General features: G+C 53.8%; 8 protein-coding genes across 8 annotated transcripts; 4 read left to right on the forward strand and 4 right to left on the reverse strand.

Annotated features, from left to right (window-relative positions):
- Positions 1 to 236: 236 nt before the first annotated feature.
- Positions 237 to 2798, reverse strand: BDP81DRAFT_407671 (Anp1-domain-containing protein). The gene is made up of 5 exons (XM_060589025.1): positions 2343 to 2798; positions 1576 to 2255; positions 1200 to 1519; positions 1052 to 1147; positions 237 to 998 (listed from the first exon to the last, which is right to left on the reverse strand). Exons 1-5 carry the CDS (start codon positions 2450 to 2452, stop codon positions 600 to 602), a joined length of 1605 nt encoding a protein of 534 aa, XP_060443867.1. The 5' UTR covers positions 2453 to 2798; the 3' UTR covers positions 237 to 599.
- A 2468-nt stretch (positions 2799 to 5266) lies between these two features.
- Positions 5267 to 6217, forward strand: BDP81DRAFT_395720 (exoribonuclease; the record flags this gene model as incomplete). Its single annotated transcript, XM_060588097.1, has 2 exons — positions 5267 to 5384; positions 5439 to 6217. 2 exons carry the CDS (start codon positions 5267 to 5269, stop codon positions 6215 to 6217), a joined length of 897 nt encoding a protein of 298 aa, XP_060443868.1.
- Positions 6218 to 7522: 1305 nt separating this feature from the next.
- Positions 7523 to 10372, forward strand: BDP81DRAFT_323355 (uncharacterized protein; the record flags this gene model as incomplete). The annotated part of the gene is made up of 1 exon (XM_060584789.1): positions 7523 to 10372. One exon carries the CDS (start codon positions 7523 to 7525, stop codon positions 10370 to 10372), a length of 2850 nt encoding a protein of 949 aa, XP_060443869.1.
- A 108-nt stretch (positions 10373 to 10480) lies between these two features.
- On the reverse strand, positions 10481 to 11793 carry BDP81DRAFT_47683 (tRNA intron endonuclease). Its single transcript, XM_060594795.1, has 2 exons — positions 11730 to 11793; positions 10481 to 11522 (listed from the first exon to the last, which is right to left on the reverse strand). Exon 2 carries the CDS (start codon positions 11477 to 11479, stop codon positions 10589 to 10591), a length of 891 nt encoding a protein of 296 aa, XP_060443870.1. The 5' UTR covers positions 11480 to 11522; positions 11730 to 11793; the 3' UTR covers positions 10481 to 10588.
- Positions 11794 to 12222: 429 nt separating this feature from the next.
- Positions 12223 to 13447, reverse strand: BDP81DRAFT_323112 (paxneb protein; the record flags this gene model as incomplete). The annotated part of the gene is made up of 2 exons (XM_060584763.1): positions 12223 to 12935; positions 13006 to 13447. The coding sequence occupies 2 exons, from the start codon at positions 13445 to 13447 to the stop codon at positions 12223 to 12225; spliced, it is 1155 nt and encodes a 384-aa protein (XP_060443871.1).
- A 735-nt stretch (positions 13448 to 14182) lies between these two features.
- On the forward strand, positions 14183 to 14702 carry BDP81DRAFT_395723 (RNA polymerase Rpb8; the record flags this gene model as incomplete). The annotated part of the gene is made up of 2 exons (XM_060588098.1): positions 14183 to 14529; positions 14597 to 14702. The coding sequence occupies 2 exons, from the start codon at positions 14183 to 14185 to the stop codon at positions 14700 to 14702; spliced, it is 453 nt and encodes a 150-aa protein (XP_060443872.1).
- Positions 14703 to 14927: 225 nt separating this feature from the next.
- BDP81DRAFT_395724 (NUDIX domain-containing protein) lies at positions 14928 to 16007 on the reverse strand (the record flags this gene model as incomplete). The annotated part of the gene is made up of 2 exons (XM_060588099.1): positions 14928 to 15897; positions 15964 to 16007. 2 exons carry the CDS (start codon positions 16005 to 16007, stop codon positions 14928 to 14930), a joined length of 1014 nt encoding a protein of 337 aa, XP_060443873.1.
- A 755-nt stretch (positions 16008 to 16762) lies between these two features.
- Positions 16763 to 17389, forward strand: BDP81DRAFT_462291 (uncharacterized protein; the record flags this gene model as incomplete). The annotated part of the gene is made up of 1 exon (XM_060593879.1): positions 16763 to 17389. One exon carries the CDS (start codon positions 16763 to 16765, stop codon positions 17387 to 17389), a length of 627 nt encoding a protein of 208 aa, XP_060443874.1.
- Between the last annotated feature and the right edge of the window lie 223 nt (positions 17390 to 17612).

Below are 17612 nucleotides of genomic sequence, written 5' to 3' on the forward strand. Positions count from 1 at the left end.
AGCATTCAATTGAGATCATTTGTACACTATCCTCATAAAATACCACACCTCTTACTGGATCCGACAGACCAATGTGACCCAGATCTACCTTATAGCAGTTGTGATCACTCGTGGCATCTCAGTACGTAAGGGTCAAAGTCTCCCCTGGGTGAGGTCAGACTGATGATGCCTCGTGCTTAACTACAGTTGATGACAGCCCTCATTCCGGGCTTACCTGTCATAGAAAAACTGACAGACTGAGATATTTGTCTCGGGCCTACTACCTGTATCGACTCACGTATATTGGAGCTCCAATCGTGCATCTGTAACTCATAATTTCGCGGGCTAGTTCTATGCCCGACGTAGTGCCCATTTCCTTGGGCCCAGGATAAACCAACGCCTTCCTACAACATCCACTTTCTTCCAGACCATCCGGTAGTAGACATCTTAGTGTACAACAAGACTTGACAACACGGCTCGTCGCTGCTTTACATATCTCCGCATAACGCACAAGCTGTCTGCTGGTGGCAACCTAGGTACCGATAGCTGTTCATCAAGAACAGCTACAGATCCCAGCAACGTTCGACGACAGTGGGTCCATCTCGCTAGATTTGTCCCTCTCAGCTCTCAGCCTTCTTGGCAAAAGCTGCGTCATTGCCCTCCTTCTTCTCCTTCTTGGCCGGCTTGTCTGACTTGCCTTGCGTCTCCTTCTTATCTGCTGGTGCTGCTGGTGCTGCTGGTGCTGCTGCTGGCTTCTTCTTTGGATCCGCCTGCTTGTCGTCGGCATTCTTTGGTGACTTGCCCTCCTTGGCCTCTTTACCCTCCGTGGTGCCCTCCTTGGCGCCCTCCTTGGTACCCTTCGTCTCTTTCTTCTTCTCCCCGACGGCGAGGTTTTGCATATCAGTCTTGTCCTTCTCCCACTGGCTGCTGGCATCGCCGAACTGCTCTTTGACCTTCTTAGCCTTCTCGGCCTTTTCTTCCTCCTCCTTTTGGCTGGCGAGCCTCTCTTGCTCCATTTCCTATGTCACATTAGAACAGACTTGGTGATGTTGCTATTGAGAAGCAGACGTACCTCCATGTGCTTGATGTCGTCGACACTAGGCTCGTAAAGATGCCAGATCGTGTAGTGCGGCAAACCGACAACGGAGTATTCCATCCGTTTTGCCATCTACACAGTAATGGTTAGCTCTTTTCTACTGTCAGCAGCACAACGATCTTACCTTTCCGAATCCTTCTGTCTCGGCGTGCTTCTCAAAGCTGAAAGCTGGGAAGTGTACTCCAGACCGGAAGACCTTGGCTTTGGCAAGAATACTGACGCCGCCCACTCCATCAATTTCCATCTCCATATCAGGGTCACCGTATGGGTCTCGCAGGTATGCCAAGTGCGGTCGCCAAGTGGCGTACTCGGCGTAGCCTTCAACAATCACGGCATCTTCGTCCAGCGTGTCTGCGAGAGCCAGCGCCGTTTCTGATTCTTGCCACGAGTTGAGATCGTACGGCTGCTCTCCGCCAAGCCAATCGGGTAGAGGACGCCAAACATCTGCAAACTGTCAGCTGGATAATCTCCCTCGCCCTTCAGGGTTCCTCCGAGCTTACTCGGTACAATCACGTCCTTGTTGTGACGCATGAGATCTTCGAGGATGGTAAAGGGAGCGGTTTCGACGTCAACGTCGCGCCAGTACACCCAGGAATGGTATGGCCGCAGGGCGGCACTCAGGAGCCAGTTACGGGCCTGGGCCATCAACTTCCTTCGGCTCGCCTGTGCCGCAAACCCATGACGACTCTCGACATCCTGGTTGACCTTTTGTCCAAAGTCCTTTTCGATGATGGAGATCTCGCCGTAGGGTTGCTTGGGGTCTTCGTCGGCCTGAATCTCCTCCAGCATATCGTTGAGAACCTGCAGGGTGCGGTCCTTTGAATCGGAGACGAGGAAGGCAAGGTCGATGAGGTGGTGGGGGTAGGTGAAGTTGCGCAGGTGGGAGGCGAACATGGACAGATGCGACTCGGCGTCTCTCAGAGGGACACAGAGAAGGATGCGCTCCTCGCGCTCCCATCCCCTAGCAGTCCCCTGCACATTGCTGAGATCGTAGTATCGTACTGTTTCCAGCTGTAATTCGCTGCTGGCGGATAGCAGGCCGAGGGAGAAGATGGAAGTCAGGGAGGCTCCCGGCCAGATGAAGACGAGAAAGAAGATGGCGACAACGGCGACGATGACGAGGCGGGTTAGCAGGCGCTGACGGCGACGATTCGCGGGTGTTGAGGCTCGTGGTTGGTATCTGTTAACGAGACAATGACAAGTCAGCTCGGCGCGGCGCAAAGGATAGAAGCAATCAGCGAGCAGAGAGCAAAGGTGTCTTCCTGACCTGTGGGGGGAGATCTCAAAGGTGTTCCCCCTTGGATATCCATTGGAGTAACCACTCGCATGATGCCGCGGCACCACCTTGGAGGCTGAGGTAGAATAAGAAGGCAACATCCAGGGCACTGGGTGGAAGTCCAATTCCCGGTCCCGAGGTGAGGGTGGAGAGTTGTACGGCAGTGAAGCACCTCGCCCAGCCCTTGGGAGTCGTGAAGGTTAAGCAAAGGAGAGCATCTAACCAGGGGGAGCGAGTGCTGTGGTCGGTCGGTCGGCCGGCTGGAAAGTGCGGCTCGGGCAGCGAACGTGTCAGTTTGTCGAAAGGTATGGAGGCCGCGATCGCGATGGCGGATGACAATGCGTAAAGAGGAGGATAATATGGGATGGGTCAGGTAGGGTAAGGGAGTGTCGACGGGATACCTGCGAATACGGGGGACTGGGACTGGGACTGGACCGGGACACCAACTTTGGCTACGTATTATTTTATTTTCAGATTGCCTCTCTGTCATCCCAGGAATTGAATAGGTACTTGGCAGCCCAGCTACGACAGGGCACCTAGTCAGGTACCTGCACCCCTGCCTCGCGCCGTCTGAGAACTAACAGTACTGAGCATGCACATTGCACAGTAAGGACAGCGTACTTTGAACGTGTCCATCTGCCAAAGGCAGGGCGGCAGGGCGGGAGGATGGGTATGCAGTGCACAGCCCGCAATTTAATTGGACGAAACTTGGTGGTAGAAGCCTCCCTGAGCTCCCACTAGTCTGGCGTCCATTGCCTCAAGCTACAAGTACGCGGGAGCAAGCTACCTTGCCCTTTTGAGCTTTTGAATCCGCGACTATCTGGCCGCATAATCGTCCGGGAGGCCCGTAAATATGGATGCCTCCGTTAAAGCTTAACCTCCCTTCCATCCACGATCACAATCCCGACGATAAGGCGCTCATTTTTCCTTCTTTCCTAGGCAAGACACCAACGAGCGCAATTGTCCTTAAAAACAGTAACGTCTGTCTGAAGAGTCGGGCACAACGTCAGACAAACGTAGCTGACAGGACACAGCCGACCAAAAATGGATAACATGACCTCTCAAGGATAGAATGAGCAAGATCACGACGGAGAAGAGATATGCCATCTACCCCCTTGGTCGCAGGCGGTACTAAGGTGCCTTAGCCTACCCTCACGTACCTGAGTTGAACAGGGAGTTTTCCTCGACGGTAAAGTGTGAACAAGACCACACAGCACAACACACGAGTGTCGCTTTCCACCGTGAGACGTTCGCATACCTGCCAAGGCCACTATGCCCAAACATTTTACCTGCATCGTGACATTGTCTACTATCGCATTGCACTTGCCGCAGTGGGGTTCACCGAGCTCACGGGGATGGTGAGAGGATAATGCCACTACTCACGCTGTTCTAGCATCTCAAATCTCCAACGCTTAGCCAGATCCTACCCACCATAGCTGCTGGTGGACGGATGAGGCATGCGTTGTTACGCTTCACTTTTATCACGAAGTCAACGAGTGCAATGGTTATCATGAGAGGCAAACATGGGAGCACGAGAATACATCACGGAGGCAAGTCAAGACAAAAATAGGATCCTAAACGTGATCATTAGCGAAGTGAACTGCATGAGAGTTGCTTTAAAGAAGTATGATCATGGCATCAGGTCAGACAAGCCGGGTGTACTCATTCAGCCAAGCCGGCCTCGCGAACCCTGAACCTCAGAACGAGGAACCGAGAAGCTCAGCACTGAAGTTAAATGACGACTCCCGAGGGAGCCAACTCCACCACCTTCCTCATCCCTCCGGAGAGGAACTCCAGTGTGGGAGGATGACTCGGCTGGCATGACATAGTTGAATGGATAAGCTATGGTCATCATGATGTTGCGTGCGCCTGGGCAGGAAGCCTGAGCAGCACGCGCGAGAGAATATTGAGTATAGAAGAAATTTCTTACCTGTGCTTGCGCGCTTGCCCACGAAGTTGGTGACAGCTGTGAAACCGTACAAATCAGATTGCTTGCCTGTTGTGGGACGGTCCCTGTTAGCTATTTGACTCGAATCATCAAGCAGTAGCAAAGAAGGAAGATTGACGTCGTGTCAGACAAATTTTTGGTATAGGGGTTATCATCACAGTGTTCAGTAGCAGAACTGAATGATATGGTTGTTCATCATAGTCGACGTAGTGCAGGTGCTGCAAAGAGCAAGAGAATAAAAAAAAAAAGCAATGTTGACTTACCCAACCAGCGTAGACGCGAAGGCCTGGCGACGAGATGTTCAGCTTGATTTATTGACCTTGAACCACAGTTAGTTGAAGTCTCCCATCTGATCTCAAAGGAAAGTGCTGAAAGTCCACAGTGGCGTAGGATCAGATGGTGATGCATGTTTGTTCTTGCGCTCAGGAGATCGCGGGAACGGTGTGTAAGATATACATCATGAAAGTGGAAGATGGGTGTGGTAGAGATTGCAAAACTTACCAAGTAGAACGATCTTGACGCTGGCCATGCAAAGGCAGCCCATTTTGGCTACCAGAGCACGGTTTTTCACGGTTTTTCGCGATTGCGAAGAATGGTGGTTGAGGTTGTTGAAGAGAAAAAGCGTGGTGAAAAATTTCGGCTTGAAGTATTGAGCCTTATATGGCATAATGGGATGTCTCCACTTGCCTTTGTGGAGCCGGCGCCGGCGCGCAGATGCATCTAAGCGGGTATGGTAGCCGCACCTCAGTGGTCGGCAACGACCTGGAAAATTCACCTCAGGTCTCATCTTGAGAACTCGTAACTGGGCAAGGCTCTCAACTCAAGGCAAACAGAATTAGGTGTTCTTCGTTCATACACCTTTTCCCGGAAATCACGCCCTCTCCAACTCAAACCCTTTCGGCCAACAACAAAACCGACCAAAACCGCCTCTCCCACAGCTGGGAATAAAACAACAGTCTCTATCAAGATGGCTGATCGACGGAGAATTAATGGACCGCCTGGTACAACATTACCACCCGTTTACGAGACCACGGATGCAATTACGACCCCCAGAGAAAGGCCGGCAAATGGAATTCGAGGATTGTGTTAGATTACCTGTTTCTTTCCTCTTGGGATTTGATGATGCTAATAGTGAGAAGTTCTCAAGACTGGCGTCACCCCCACAGCCTCAGGCTCAGCATACATGGAGATTGAGCCGCCACTTGGCCAGGTCAAATCTCAGGCCAATTCTCAGTCAAAGACCAACGGCATGAAGCTCATCTGCACTGTACATGGGCCTCGCTCACTTCCTCGTTCCGCACCCTTCTCGCCTTATTTGGTGCTCTCAACTCACGTCAAATACGCTCCCTTCGCCACACGTCGACGCCGAGGCTACCTTCGTGACTCGAGTGAGAGAGATCTCAGCGTTCACCTCGACACGGCCCTGCGTGGCGTCATCATTGCGGACAGATGGCCAAAGAGCGGCGTCGATGTGATTGTTACCATTATTGAAGGTGACCAAGAGCGCGAGGCATCGCATTCTCAAGGCAACGAAGAGTGGGATATGATGAACGTTCTCAGTGGTTGCATCACTGTTGCTGCGGCGGCTCTGGCTGATGCCGGCATCGATTGTGTCGACATGGTTACTGGCGGTGTTGCTGCTCTTGTCTCCTCGAACGAACAAGACACCAAAGATGCAGACGCGCTGTCTGTTGTCTTGGACCCCGTTTCTCTGGAACACGACAAGATACTTGCCGCTTGCTGTGTTGCTTACCTTCCTTGTCGCGCCGAGATCACCAACCTCTGGGTGAAGGGCCAGCTTTCGCCGTTGGACCCTTTGCTCCATACGAAACTCATGGGTCGCGCTATTCAAGCCTCGAAGGGCAACTATCGCGCCGTCCTCGAGAGACTCGAAAGCAACCAGCCGCCCAGCAGTTAAAGGACTGAACTACGGTCAATTACCTAGCGGGGGTGCAGCCTCAGTCCGCCAACACACCGTTGATTTGTCACGCCTTTGAAGAAGGGCCACGATCGACCATAACCTCAAGGCGCCTTTGAACGTCGAAGATTGTAGCGTGCATTTAACGCATCAGCGCGGTCACATTGTGCCGGGTGTCATTGGCACTCGAGTGATGACGAATCATGATGAGGGTCTTGGCAGGAAGACAAGCGGAAGCAGGATCACCTTGGAGAGCTTATGCAGAATTGTCAGATCGACGACGGTTGCCGAGCTTCTCTACACATAGCCATACTCGTGATGGATGCTCAGGGGGCGGGCTGTATCGAGAACATCCTGTAATACCAGGCGTTGTGGCCACATTGGCAAAAGATACCAGGCCCATGTATGGAGAAACATTGAGAGCTGCGATAAATGAGGGATGACAGACATAGTTACTAACCCTCGAAGAGGTCTGTTCATTCGATGGCAGGCTGGAAGGCAATAGAGCGTCCTTGGTTGAAGAGTCCTTTCTGAGAAATGAGCAGGTGAATTGTGAATGCTGTACAGATTTCTACCTCAACAATTTTGGCTTTATGGTCTTAATCTGTTATAGTTCCCGCCCACTTCGATTCGACTGCCTTTCTTTGTATAGAGTGAAGTGACCTGCCTGGCAAGGAAAGGAACTAATAACGTTGGTTGTTTAGGGACCTTGTTGATGATACCTCTAAGGTTAAGCATGGATGCTTGTCAGGTGTCCACTTTACCCCAACCTCGGCAGTGCACTCGTCGCACTTAGGAAGCCCTTAGCCGCCTCTCATAAGCACTCGGACTCCGGCTTCCAGCTCCTCGGTGCTCTGGGCTCGCTATTGTCCGTCAGAGAACGGCGCTAAGGAGTGGAGAGACCTGGAGCGATCAGTGAGCCTCGCGGGCATGCGACAACATCCCTCCATCCCATCCGAGCTTCCGTCCTTATCCTTCTCTACACTCCCCACCGTCCTTTCCCTTCTCCGTCCCGTGCTTGACGAGCCATCTTCGACCGACCTTGGGCACCGATCGTCCGCAAGATACCATCGACGACCACCTGCCTAGTCGACGACCGTTCCTGACATCGCCTGTCCGCCTGCCTCCTAGTGGCTCTGTCAGCCCGAACACCTCCTCGTGCCTGCTGTCCGCATAATGTTCTCCCGCATTCGACGTCACTGCCCATGATCCGAATCGCGACAATCCCAGCCGCCCCGAGCGATAAGGCTGCTGCCGCTGCCTTGCCTATAATCTGGTCCTAATACCAAACTTTTCCTGGTGACCATGGACAATCTGCATCCACCTCCTACTCTGGAAAATACAGGGGTTTGGCAGAACCTCTCGCTGTGGACCGCTCACCAGGTTCAATACGCCGTAAACATTACCAAGCTCGCTCCTTCCTTCGAAGACCTGGTATGGGCTGGTCCGCGAATGGTACGAAAGCTCACGGCCTATCTTCCCATCCCCGACTCCCTCGAGAGAGAAATTCCAGAAGCAACAGGACCCGGCATCCTACGTACTACCGAAGCAGCCACGACCGCTGCCCTCAACATGGATATTCCTCCTCCCATAGGCCACCTTCATGGAACTGGGCCTGCTATTCCGGCCGATCCAGATGCCGTATTGGCCTCTCCCAAGTTCACCATGGAGGGCGCGAGAGGGCTAGGTAGCGTCTTCAGTTATGCAACGAGCAAGTGGGCGCTTTGCTGCATTGCCATGGCAATCATCCTCAACCGCACACACATCTTCGCAGCCACTCGTCGACGCTTGCGACTCACTCTGCCGATTCGACTAGCCTTGCGTGGCCTTCCCGTCCTTCTATTCTTGGTACAAGCGCGCGGTCTACTGCGGTCAATCCAGTGCCAAACATCTCCCGACTTTGCCGAAATGCGCTGGGGAAATACAAGCAAGAGCTCCGAGCTCATGTTCTCACAAGCCGGCGGTCTCCTCCATACTATGAGTTCGGCACTGTTGTTGGGGGCTTCAGACGAAGCGTCCTGTACAGCTATAGGCATGGTTCCAACAGATACCAACGACACGTCACAGGATATGAGGGGATCTCTGTCTCTGCTGTGGCCGCTATTCGGAACGTTTTGTTTCAGTCAATTTCTCGAGACCGTCTCATGCGCTGTCCAGGGCCGACCCGTTGCAGCCGAGACGGGTATGACCCTTTTCGAACACTCCCTCGCCTTTGCCGAGGCGGACGCTGCCATCAGCAATCAACTTGGCTGGGGCTTGTTTACGCAGTCTCAAGTAGCGGATGCAGCTTCGACGAGCGCCAGCACCATAGCTATCAGCCGGTCCATGATTCTCAGAAGGGTCAACACCTCGCCCGAGGTTCTACTCGTTGCCTTCCTTTCAACCATGAGCCACATCACCAGTCATATGCTGGGCATCTTCAACTTGCAAGCCAAATTCCGACTTGTCAGCACCGGATTCTGGGGTCTATGTTTCATGGCAAGCATTCTTTGGAGTGCTTTCACGTTCTCCTTGGATGACCCGGCGAAGCAAGGGCTGCTCAGATTTCCGACTGTCTGCATCATCGGCTTCATCCCCCATGTCCTTGTGCTAGGTGGCATTCTAGTCTGTTTCTTCATCTACCTGCTTGCTCTCGGTCTGGCCGCTCTCACGCCCGCAGAGGGACAATCAGGACAGAGGCTTAGCCTTCGCGAGCGGCTGGCGCAAGCCCACGCCAACATGCAAGCCAATCTCTCTCTTTCCGACATTCGGATTACCATGGAAATGGACTTTTACACCGCTTTGCTTCGGACCGGCTTTGGGGCCATTACCATGGCAAGCGAAGCCGTCTACCTGAACGAAGACAGAGACGTCACAATGCGACCGCACACGTGGCTCGAGGAGGAGAGGTATCGAGAGCTTGAAGAATTACGAAACCAGTGGATCGGAGCCGGCGCCCCTGACTCTCACTATGATACCATAGGCACAATCGGTCTAGTGCCTGTCAAGGACGACCACATGTTGTCCAAGAACGGATACGCTCGCGAACGGGCGGCTCAAAAAGTGCCCAAATCACGGTCTGGGGAGCGAAGATTGAGGGATGGTGTCGGTGCCGCAGAGCGTAGTGGCCGATGGCTGATGGCACTGGACTTCATCATGAACATCAACAGACTCATCTTTCGAACGTGGGCTACCACTATGCTGAGAATACTTTCCAAGATTGGTTTACGGCACCCGAGACTCCTCCTATGGATCGTTCGCCGACCTAAAACTGCCAGCGACCTGAGGAACTCGAATCCGAAAGACAGCGCTGGCCGTTCTCAAGCACCTTCAGATCCCGCCGAGTCCAGTATGAACATCCCACTGACTGACAGCGTCGATGTCGAATCCGAGTTCCGACAGCAAGTATGGAGGGGAAACCAAAATTGGGCTCCCATGGACGAGGCCGACCTAGATTCGAAACTCTACGGCTGGTGGCTGAAGGGTGGGTGGTGGGGTTCGGCAGACAACAGCGGGGAGTACCAACCGGCGGCAGCGTACGATGATGACGATACGACGAGCGTCGTATCTTTCAGCACTAACGGCGACAGCGATTGGGAGTCGGAAGACGCTGGGCAGAGAACGCCTACGCAGTCTAGATCATGGGCTTCGCGCGAGCACACACCAGTCGCGGAGGATTCATTACAGCTGTCAGATCTGGCCCGCCTGCTGCACCCTAGCAACCCTGAAGAGAGGGAGGAGGCGCATGCGTTGGCCGCTCACCTGAGTAGCGACAGAATCGTGACCCGATCACAGTATCTCAGGTCACGGCAGCTACAGCGGACGCAGATACTGCAGCCTAATGGCAGTTCAAATCGCACCACGACGCGGCCAGTCAAGATGACACCAGACGAAGAGGCGCAGCGCTTGGAGCAGTTGCTGCTGTCCCGGCGATCCCAGTTCTCGAGTTCCGTGAATCGCGGAACATCGACATGGGCAGATGGAGCGGCTGGTCTGGGTCCGGACGGTCCGCAGTGTGTCGTCTGCCAGAGTTCTCCCCGCACCATCATCGTCTGGCCCTGCCGCTGCTTGAGCCTTTGCGACGACTGCCGAGTGTCACTTGCTATGAACAACTTTGACAAATGTGTGTGCTGTCGTCGGGAGGTTATTAGCTTCAGCAGGATCTACGTGCCCTAGACTTGGGTTGAGTGTATGGCGTCCTCGGACGATGACGCTTGTACTTGCTACGATGCGATATCAGAACACATGAGTCACTTTGGCGTTTGGGGTGGTTTGTAGCATGGTTGTTTCATTGAGGTACACGAAATAGGGGTATCTTATTGGTATTACACAGGTTATCTAGGCTTAGCGTTGAGCGTCACCTTCATTCAGGCATGTGGCCCAAATTCCAGCTCACATTCCTGCCCATTCTACGCAAAATGCGCGCACCTGCTTCGCGTCACTGTTCATGTCGAGAACCTCTCCTCCAAACAAGAAGCCCTTCTTCACCGAAGTACCCAGACGACCACTGCCAACAATGTCAAGCATCGGTATCTTCTCATCCCAGTCGTAGTTTGTGGCGAGGAAGTGAGCGTGATACCGCAACGGATCACCGGGATATACACTGTAATTGGCGCCAAAACGTAGACCGGGGGTCATGAAGTATCCTCTAGACTGCAAGTGTTGATGCAACGGCCCAGCGAGAGGTTGTGGCACTGCTTCCTCAACCTCACCCGAAGGCATGAGGAGACCTTCGCTGGTCGTTGGCGTGACCGCCAGGGATGGCTTGGCATCTACGCCATCACGGGGCTTGGAGCTCTTGTCTGGGACGGCACCTCCAAACAGGGAATCATCATCCACCTCGGGACTGGGTTTCGCCTGAGGCACAACAGCCGGCTTCGCGCCCTTGTTCCTCCGCGTCTGTTCCGTCGCAGCCTTCTTGGCCTGGTCCTCGGCCAACAGCTTCTGCGCCTTGCTCCGACGTTCTTTCAACAGTGCAATGTAGGCCTGGCGGGTGGCCTTATCCGGGGAGCCCACGGACGACAGGTGATGCGAAGCCTCTTGGACGAGACGGCCTACCTTGTTCTCGATGAGCACGCTGGCCTCCTCGGGCAGCAGCTCGAGCGGCAGACTGAGGAACACGTTTTGTGTTGGGTTCTGCGGGGTCGTGCCCACCAGGACGGAGCAGATGTTGTGGCTGCGCCTGATGGTGGCCACGTCTTCGGCATCGAAGACGAGGTAGCGATCTGCGATTTTGGAGATGCGCACGGGGGGCACCGAAGGATCTGTCAACGCTGCTGCCATTGTTCCTCGTCTCGGGACCTTCTTGTAGGCCTTGTCCTTGTATCTGGGAGAATAATGTTAGCAACTGCTTGAAGAGCTTGAGTGCAACACGCTAGTAAACAGTGCTGAAAGCCACAAAATCATATCTCGTTATAATGATAGTTTCGTCACAGAGTGTCAGTGGATTGACAGATTGATTGAGATTGGGTTGTTTAATCATTTGGCTTTGGGAAGGGATTGGAAAAAATTGGAGGAAATCCGTAAAACTTACCCAGATGTGTGCTTGTCGGAGTCAAAAAGAAGTCGAAGCTGGAAAAATTCGTAGGATTGAAGTTTATGGAGCCGGCTGTGGTGGAGACGGGCGGTGAGGCAGAACAGAACCCCTCTGACTCTACCCCGTAAGGTTTGTTTTGTGCCTGGAAACAGCGAGCGTGGCGCTGTGGCTGTGCGTTTGACACTTCAACGTCGAGTTGGCGAGGATGTGTATGGATATATGTTACACATCGACCTAGAAGTTGCCGCGGCCTGCCATTATTTGACCAATCTGAGAATTTGGCGAATAAATTTTACCGTAGAATCACATTCTTCCACACGCCGCTTCGTAGAGTGGTTAGTGATTCAACAATCAAGCTCATTAGGTACAGGTACAGGTAGGATGAGCCTTCGCGCAGTGTAATCGGGTCACCCCGTTGATCTTGGGAATCGTGGTTAGGTTAGATTGGTGTCGTCGCTCAACGCAATCAGTCATGCGTTTCGTCAGATACTCAAAAGTCTAGCTTTTCTCCCTTCTTCCCCTCGGCCTTGGCTCCTTGGCCCCCATCCCCTTCGTCCAACAAAGGAGGGAGAACGTAAGGCTTCACTATGAGCCCACTCGAGCTGCTCATTCTGAAGGAAAGATCCTCCCGCGAAGACTGGCCCTCTATACCTCCTCCCCTCTCGTGGTAGACGGGGAGACTATGCACCTTGAGCATCCCTTGCACGACGTCTTCCGACTTCGTATTCGGCTCGACGTGCACTTTCCTCGGCAGGGGCAGCATCTCCAGCACTCCATCGCACAAGAGCTCCATCCATCGTGCAAATCCTGTCGAGCGCGGGAACAACGAAGTGGAAAGCGAGATCATGGCTGTTAGACTCCCTTCGTGCTGGCGTAGCAGTGCTCTCAGTTTGTGCAAGAACTGCAGGGCGTCTGCCGGCCGGCAGACCGAGGAACCATAGAGTGCGGGCGACAGAAGGCTCGGCACTACAATACGATGGATCGTACCGGGCGGCGATGCCTTTAGCTTTGCCGAGACGTTGGTGATGAATGTGTCTAGAGGGGAAGAGCTGGCAGGCCCTGAAGGCTGGAGCCAGCTCATGGCAGCAATAGATGGTGTTGCGTGCAGTTCGCCCTTGATGTCGCTAGGTTGCAGGCGTTTCCCGAGGTCAAAGGAGTGACAGAAAACTTCAGCAGTACCTGCTGGACCATTATTGTTCGTCCCTGAAGGAAAGGTTGATGTGTCAGTGTCCGTGGCCATTCCATATCCCATGCGATCCAGGGGGTAACGTACTTGGACCGGCATTGTTTCCAAGACTCTCATATCTCCACGCGATCTTCATCTTCTCGTCTGATGCTGGTGCGGATTTCTTCTTGCTCGAGCCACTGGCTTTGCCAAGTCCTGGAAGCTCCCCTCTCCACGCATCTGTCGGGCCAAGCACGTGTACTTGTTGGCCCTGCACGAGACCCTCGGCGGCATAGTATCTGAGAAGTACACCCGAGAAATCTGTCGTTCCGGACTCTTCTACAAGAATACTGTAGCCAAGTGGTAGCCCTGCATGTCCTGCCAGGAGCTGGTCTAGTGATGCCGTTCCTGTGGATGTCGTAGGACGACCGTCAAGGGGTGATGAACGAGTCCCAGCCGGTGGTAGAGCCTCTTGCTTTGGGGCTACGGGCTCTCTTATGGGACCTCTGGCGGACGGTCCGAGGACGACATTCTTTTTCCTGAACGACATGGTGCCACGGTTTTTGCTAGGTGTACTTGAGACACTGAGTCCCAGGTTCGCGGCCAATACTGCTCAAAAATCGGAAGTATTGCGCAGATTCTCGGCTTATAAATGCCTGAGTTGTTATGCCTGTCGTTGCGTCAGAAATAGGTTGCCCAAGTCGAAACATGGGATTATCACCAACGTGGGTGTAATTCCGATGTTGACTCACTGCAGTTTGTGTAAGACAGTAATCCAGATGTCGCTGCTGATACTGCACTCCTGCGAGGAACTGCTCATCAGCACTTCAGTGAAGTTAAACTCGATTCACTCAAATACCTGACTTCAATATAGCTGAGAGAACCGTGGAAGTGTTGCTAGGTAAAGCAAAGTAACCTGCAACTTAAGGTAGTTACATCAGATACCTATGGAAGGGTTCATTCCCCCTCCACTGAAGAGGGCAGGTGGGGGTGGGCGTTGCACTTACAAAAATTTGAGCCCCACCGATCGCAGTCAGGTACCTAAGTTACCCCGTCCAAATGCATACTACACTGCTTAACTCAATCGCTCTTCGATTTTTTTCTACCTTCCCAGCCGGAGCTTTACACGCTGCACTTGGAAATCCACTTGTCGTTGCTCACGATCTTCAAGCCTTTGCGCCTCCGAACAGAAGACCTTGGCACCTCTCTCCCACGAACCGACGATAATCCCGCCAACTTCTCGTACCTTTAACCTCGGACAAGCAACCCAGATTCTACAGCGACCATGTCCGGCAGCGGCGATGTCACCCTCTTCGAGGAGTCCTTCACGGTCACCAACTACGACCAGTCAAAGTACGACAGAGTCGCCCGTATCTCGGCCACCTCAACCGACAACCAGACGCTCATGACCCTCGACATCAACATTGAGCTGTTCCCCGCCTCCGTTTCCGACAGCCTGCACGTCGTTCTGGCGACGTCCCTGGCCCACGATGGCAGCAAGGACGACGAGAAGGGATGGCGGGACGTGACCAAGGGCAGCCAAGACCGCGAGCCGTCGTTGGCTGATATGTTCGATTACGTTTGCTACGGCAAGATCTACAAGTTTGAGGATGCCGACGACGGCCAGACCATGTTCGTGCTCCCGCATTGAGTTGTCTCGAGTGCGCCGCGTAGAAGCTGACGGTGTTTGTCATTATAGCAAGGCCTACGTCTCGTTTGGAGGCCTGTTGATGTCCCTCGAAGGCCCCTACAAGAAGCTCACCCCGCTGAGAGTCGACTACGTCTACCTGCTTATCAAGAAATGATTGAACAAGACGCTGTAACTTCCCGCAATGGTTGGATTTCAACGCTTATCCGCTCTATTTTGGGGCGCGCATAAAAGTGAGGCACTACAAAAGGCTGTACAGGCGTTGTATGGCCCTATACAGCAAGAGCATGGGAAACGGAGTTAAAGGCGTCAGGAATTTTTTTGAAAGAGCAGGCTAGGTTGCTCATGATATCCCCCGGATCTCGAAACTTTGGCCCCTGGCTCAAGCATCAATGGCCCCGAGGGACGGATCCTGATTATGCGGCCCAGGGAACGGCATTCGTCGGTGGATTCTTTGCACAATCTGATCGTACTCGGGCTCGTTCTCTCTAGTCAGAATGCCCCGGCGGATAAAAAAGTCGAGAGCCACCAGCGCGCAATTTGGCTTCCACACGCCCTGTGCGAGTCCCTCGCGGACCTGCTCGACCGTACACAGACTGAACTCGGCGACTTCGCCGTCCTTTGGCTGCGGCACGACGTCTGTGGGTAGTTCGAGATCATAAATCCACTGAACTTCGGGATAGATCAGCCCTTCCTCGCCCGCTTCTGCCTCGGTGATGTAAATGTACGTGACACCGCCAACGAACTTTGTCCGATGGCGAACGAGTTCGTCCGGCAGGCTGGCCTCCTCGTCTGCCTCGCGGATAACACACTCAAAGGGGTCCTCTCCCGTCATCAGTCCGCCGGCAACGGTATTGTCCAGCATGCCGGGGAAGGTCGACTTTGTCGGAGAGCGACGCGGGACCCAGATCTTGATGCCGTGGCTCGCTGACGGGTCGCGCACATAGGCCGTCAAGTGAACGCCGTATCTCATGACGCCGAACAACCCCGAGGCCGCCCTCTCAATGTCAAAGAGGAGTTCGCCATTGCGGTCGTACACGGGCCATAGCTCGTCGCGCCAGCCCCGGAGGATGGGGAAGGTGTCGTTGGCTCTCCAGTAGTCGGAGAGGTCTGCCGCCAGCTTGCTGCGGCTTTCCAACGTCGGGCCTTGGAAGGCTCTAAGAGTGCGCTTCTCCGAGTCGACTTGGACTTCCCCCTTGATGCTGTCGGGTACCTTGAGCAGCTCGTCCACCACCCTTGGCAGGACGTATCCGAGGGGCACGTCGCCCTGCTCGTCTTTTGAAATCAGAGTGTACACGGATCCAAACGTCTCTGCATGGGGTGCGCTGTCCTTGGGCTGCTTGTACGGATACCTGCATCGTGGGTCAGCTGCGGGGTGTAGTTCCGAGGGGAGTCTGCTCAATGCCAGTGTTCCTCACGAGTCGACTTGCTCGATGAGATCAATGTTGGTAAAAGTCTTCATCTCGGCAGAGTATGTTCTCTTCGTTGCTTTGAGAAGCAACTGAGTGATAATGCGGCCGGGAAAGAATGAAGACCGTAGCACAGGTTACTGGGTGCTCTGAAAGATGTGATGGCGCCTTGTCAAGAAGACGGTTTCCGTGCTGCCGAACCCCAAACGAAGTCGATATGCATGTAAGTCTGACCCCGATGCCTGAAAGTGACGTGTGTCCCAGCAATAAGAATCCGGCATCCAAAACTTTGGACCTCCGCCCCCGAGTCGGACTTCTCGACGGCAAGTACACAGTGAGGTACATTCATCAACCGGAGTAGCTAGCGGATCCGATACAAGCATATGATTGGCTAGTGTCATCGAGGCTTCTCCCATCGTCTCGAGGCTTCCCTCCACAACCTAATGCAGCTGCCCCTTCCCCCCACCTTGCAATACGACAGTAATTGTACTTCACCCCGTGTGTTTCTCACCTCCATCGTCAGCCTCATTCTCTCGCAGAGTCCTCAAGTACTGGAGTCCAGAACTTGGTTCCCCTCAAGGCAGCTCTTCTTTTTATCTAAGTATATTTGGTGACCCTTCACTTTCTGAGCTCATCTCTTTGATATAAAGTCAACAAGCTATTTGCTTTAAGGCTTCTAAACATCGAACCACACTTTCCACTCAACCCTTCAAAACATCCATGAGACGGCACTGAGAAGGCCTCAAGCTGTCTTTGAAAGCATCCCATTAACACACTCTACTCGAAACACCAAACCTCCACCACCACCATGTCCGGCCCTCTCTTCGGCATCGTCCCAGCCGGCCAGCCCCTACAGACCACCCCAACCTCCGCCCCCTCAGAAACCTCCTTCCTCTACTCCATCTCCGCCGCAAGACCCTTCTCCCACATCACTGTCATGCTCCTCCCAGGCATCGTCCTGTCCCCCGACACCGCCGCCGCAATCTACTTCGCCACAGCCGCCGACGTCGCCGCCGCAACCGCGACGGGCCAGACCCCCGACTTCAAGTTCCTCGGCGGCATCGGCACGGGCAAGGAGAGCGCCACCTTCAAACTCAACGCCGGCAACAGCAATGCCAACAATGGTGGTGATCCCAACGCCGGCAGCGTCATAATTGGCGTCTCGGTCGAGCCCGCCGAGTCCGTCTTCTCTCGCATCCAAGAAATCTCCGCCAACAAGACCTCCTCCTCCTCCTCCGGCGCAACGGGGCCGTCCACGCAGCTCCTGGCGCAGAACATCATCAAAAACGCCTTCAACTTTCTCGCAAGCTTCAGCGGCACGGCCGGCCCCGGTGGTGTAGAGGTCGTCCCGCTCAAGGCGTTTGAAGAGTGGTGGAAAAAGTTTGAAAGCCGCGTGCGGTCTGATCCGAGCTTCCTCGAAAGGCCGCAAGATTGAGAGCACCTACCTACCATATTCAGCTCACATTTGTTTTTTCTGTTAGCCTAGTACATAGCACTTCCTCATTTGATACCCGAATAGACAATCTTAATTGTATTCATGTTCAACGACACGTAAGACATACGCGGTCTAGTTTTCATTGTCATCTGTTCAAAATCTTGGTCTGGAAAGGACTGGCGATTCGACGTTGTACTACAACCAACGCAGAAAAGGAACAAAC

The sequence above is a fragment of the Colletotrichum phormii genome, assembly GCF_030913505.1.
Source record: "Colletotrichum phormii strain CBS 102054 chromosome Unknown BDP81scaffold_13, whole genome shotgun sequence".
In the NCBI taxonomy this organism is placed as follows: domain Eukaryota; kingdom Fungi; phylum Ascomycota; class Sordariomycetes; order Glomerellales; family Glomerellaceae; genus Colletotrichum; species Colletotrichum phormii.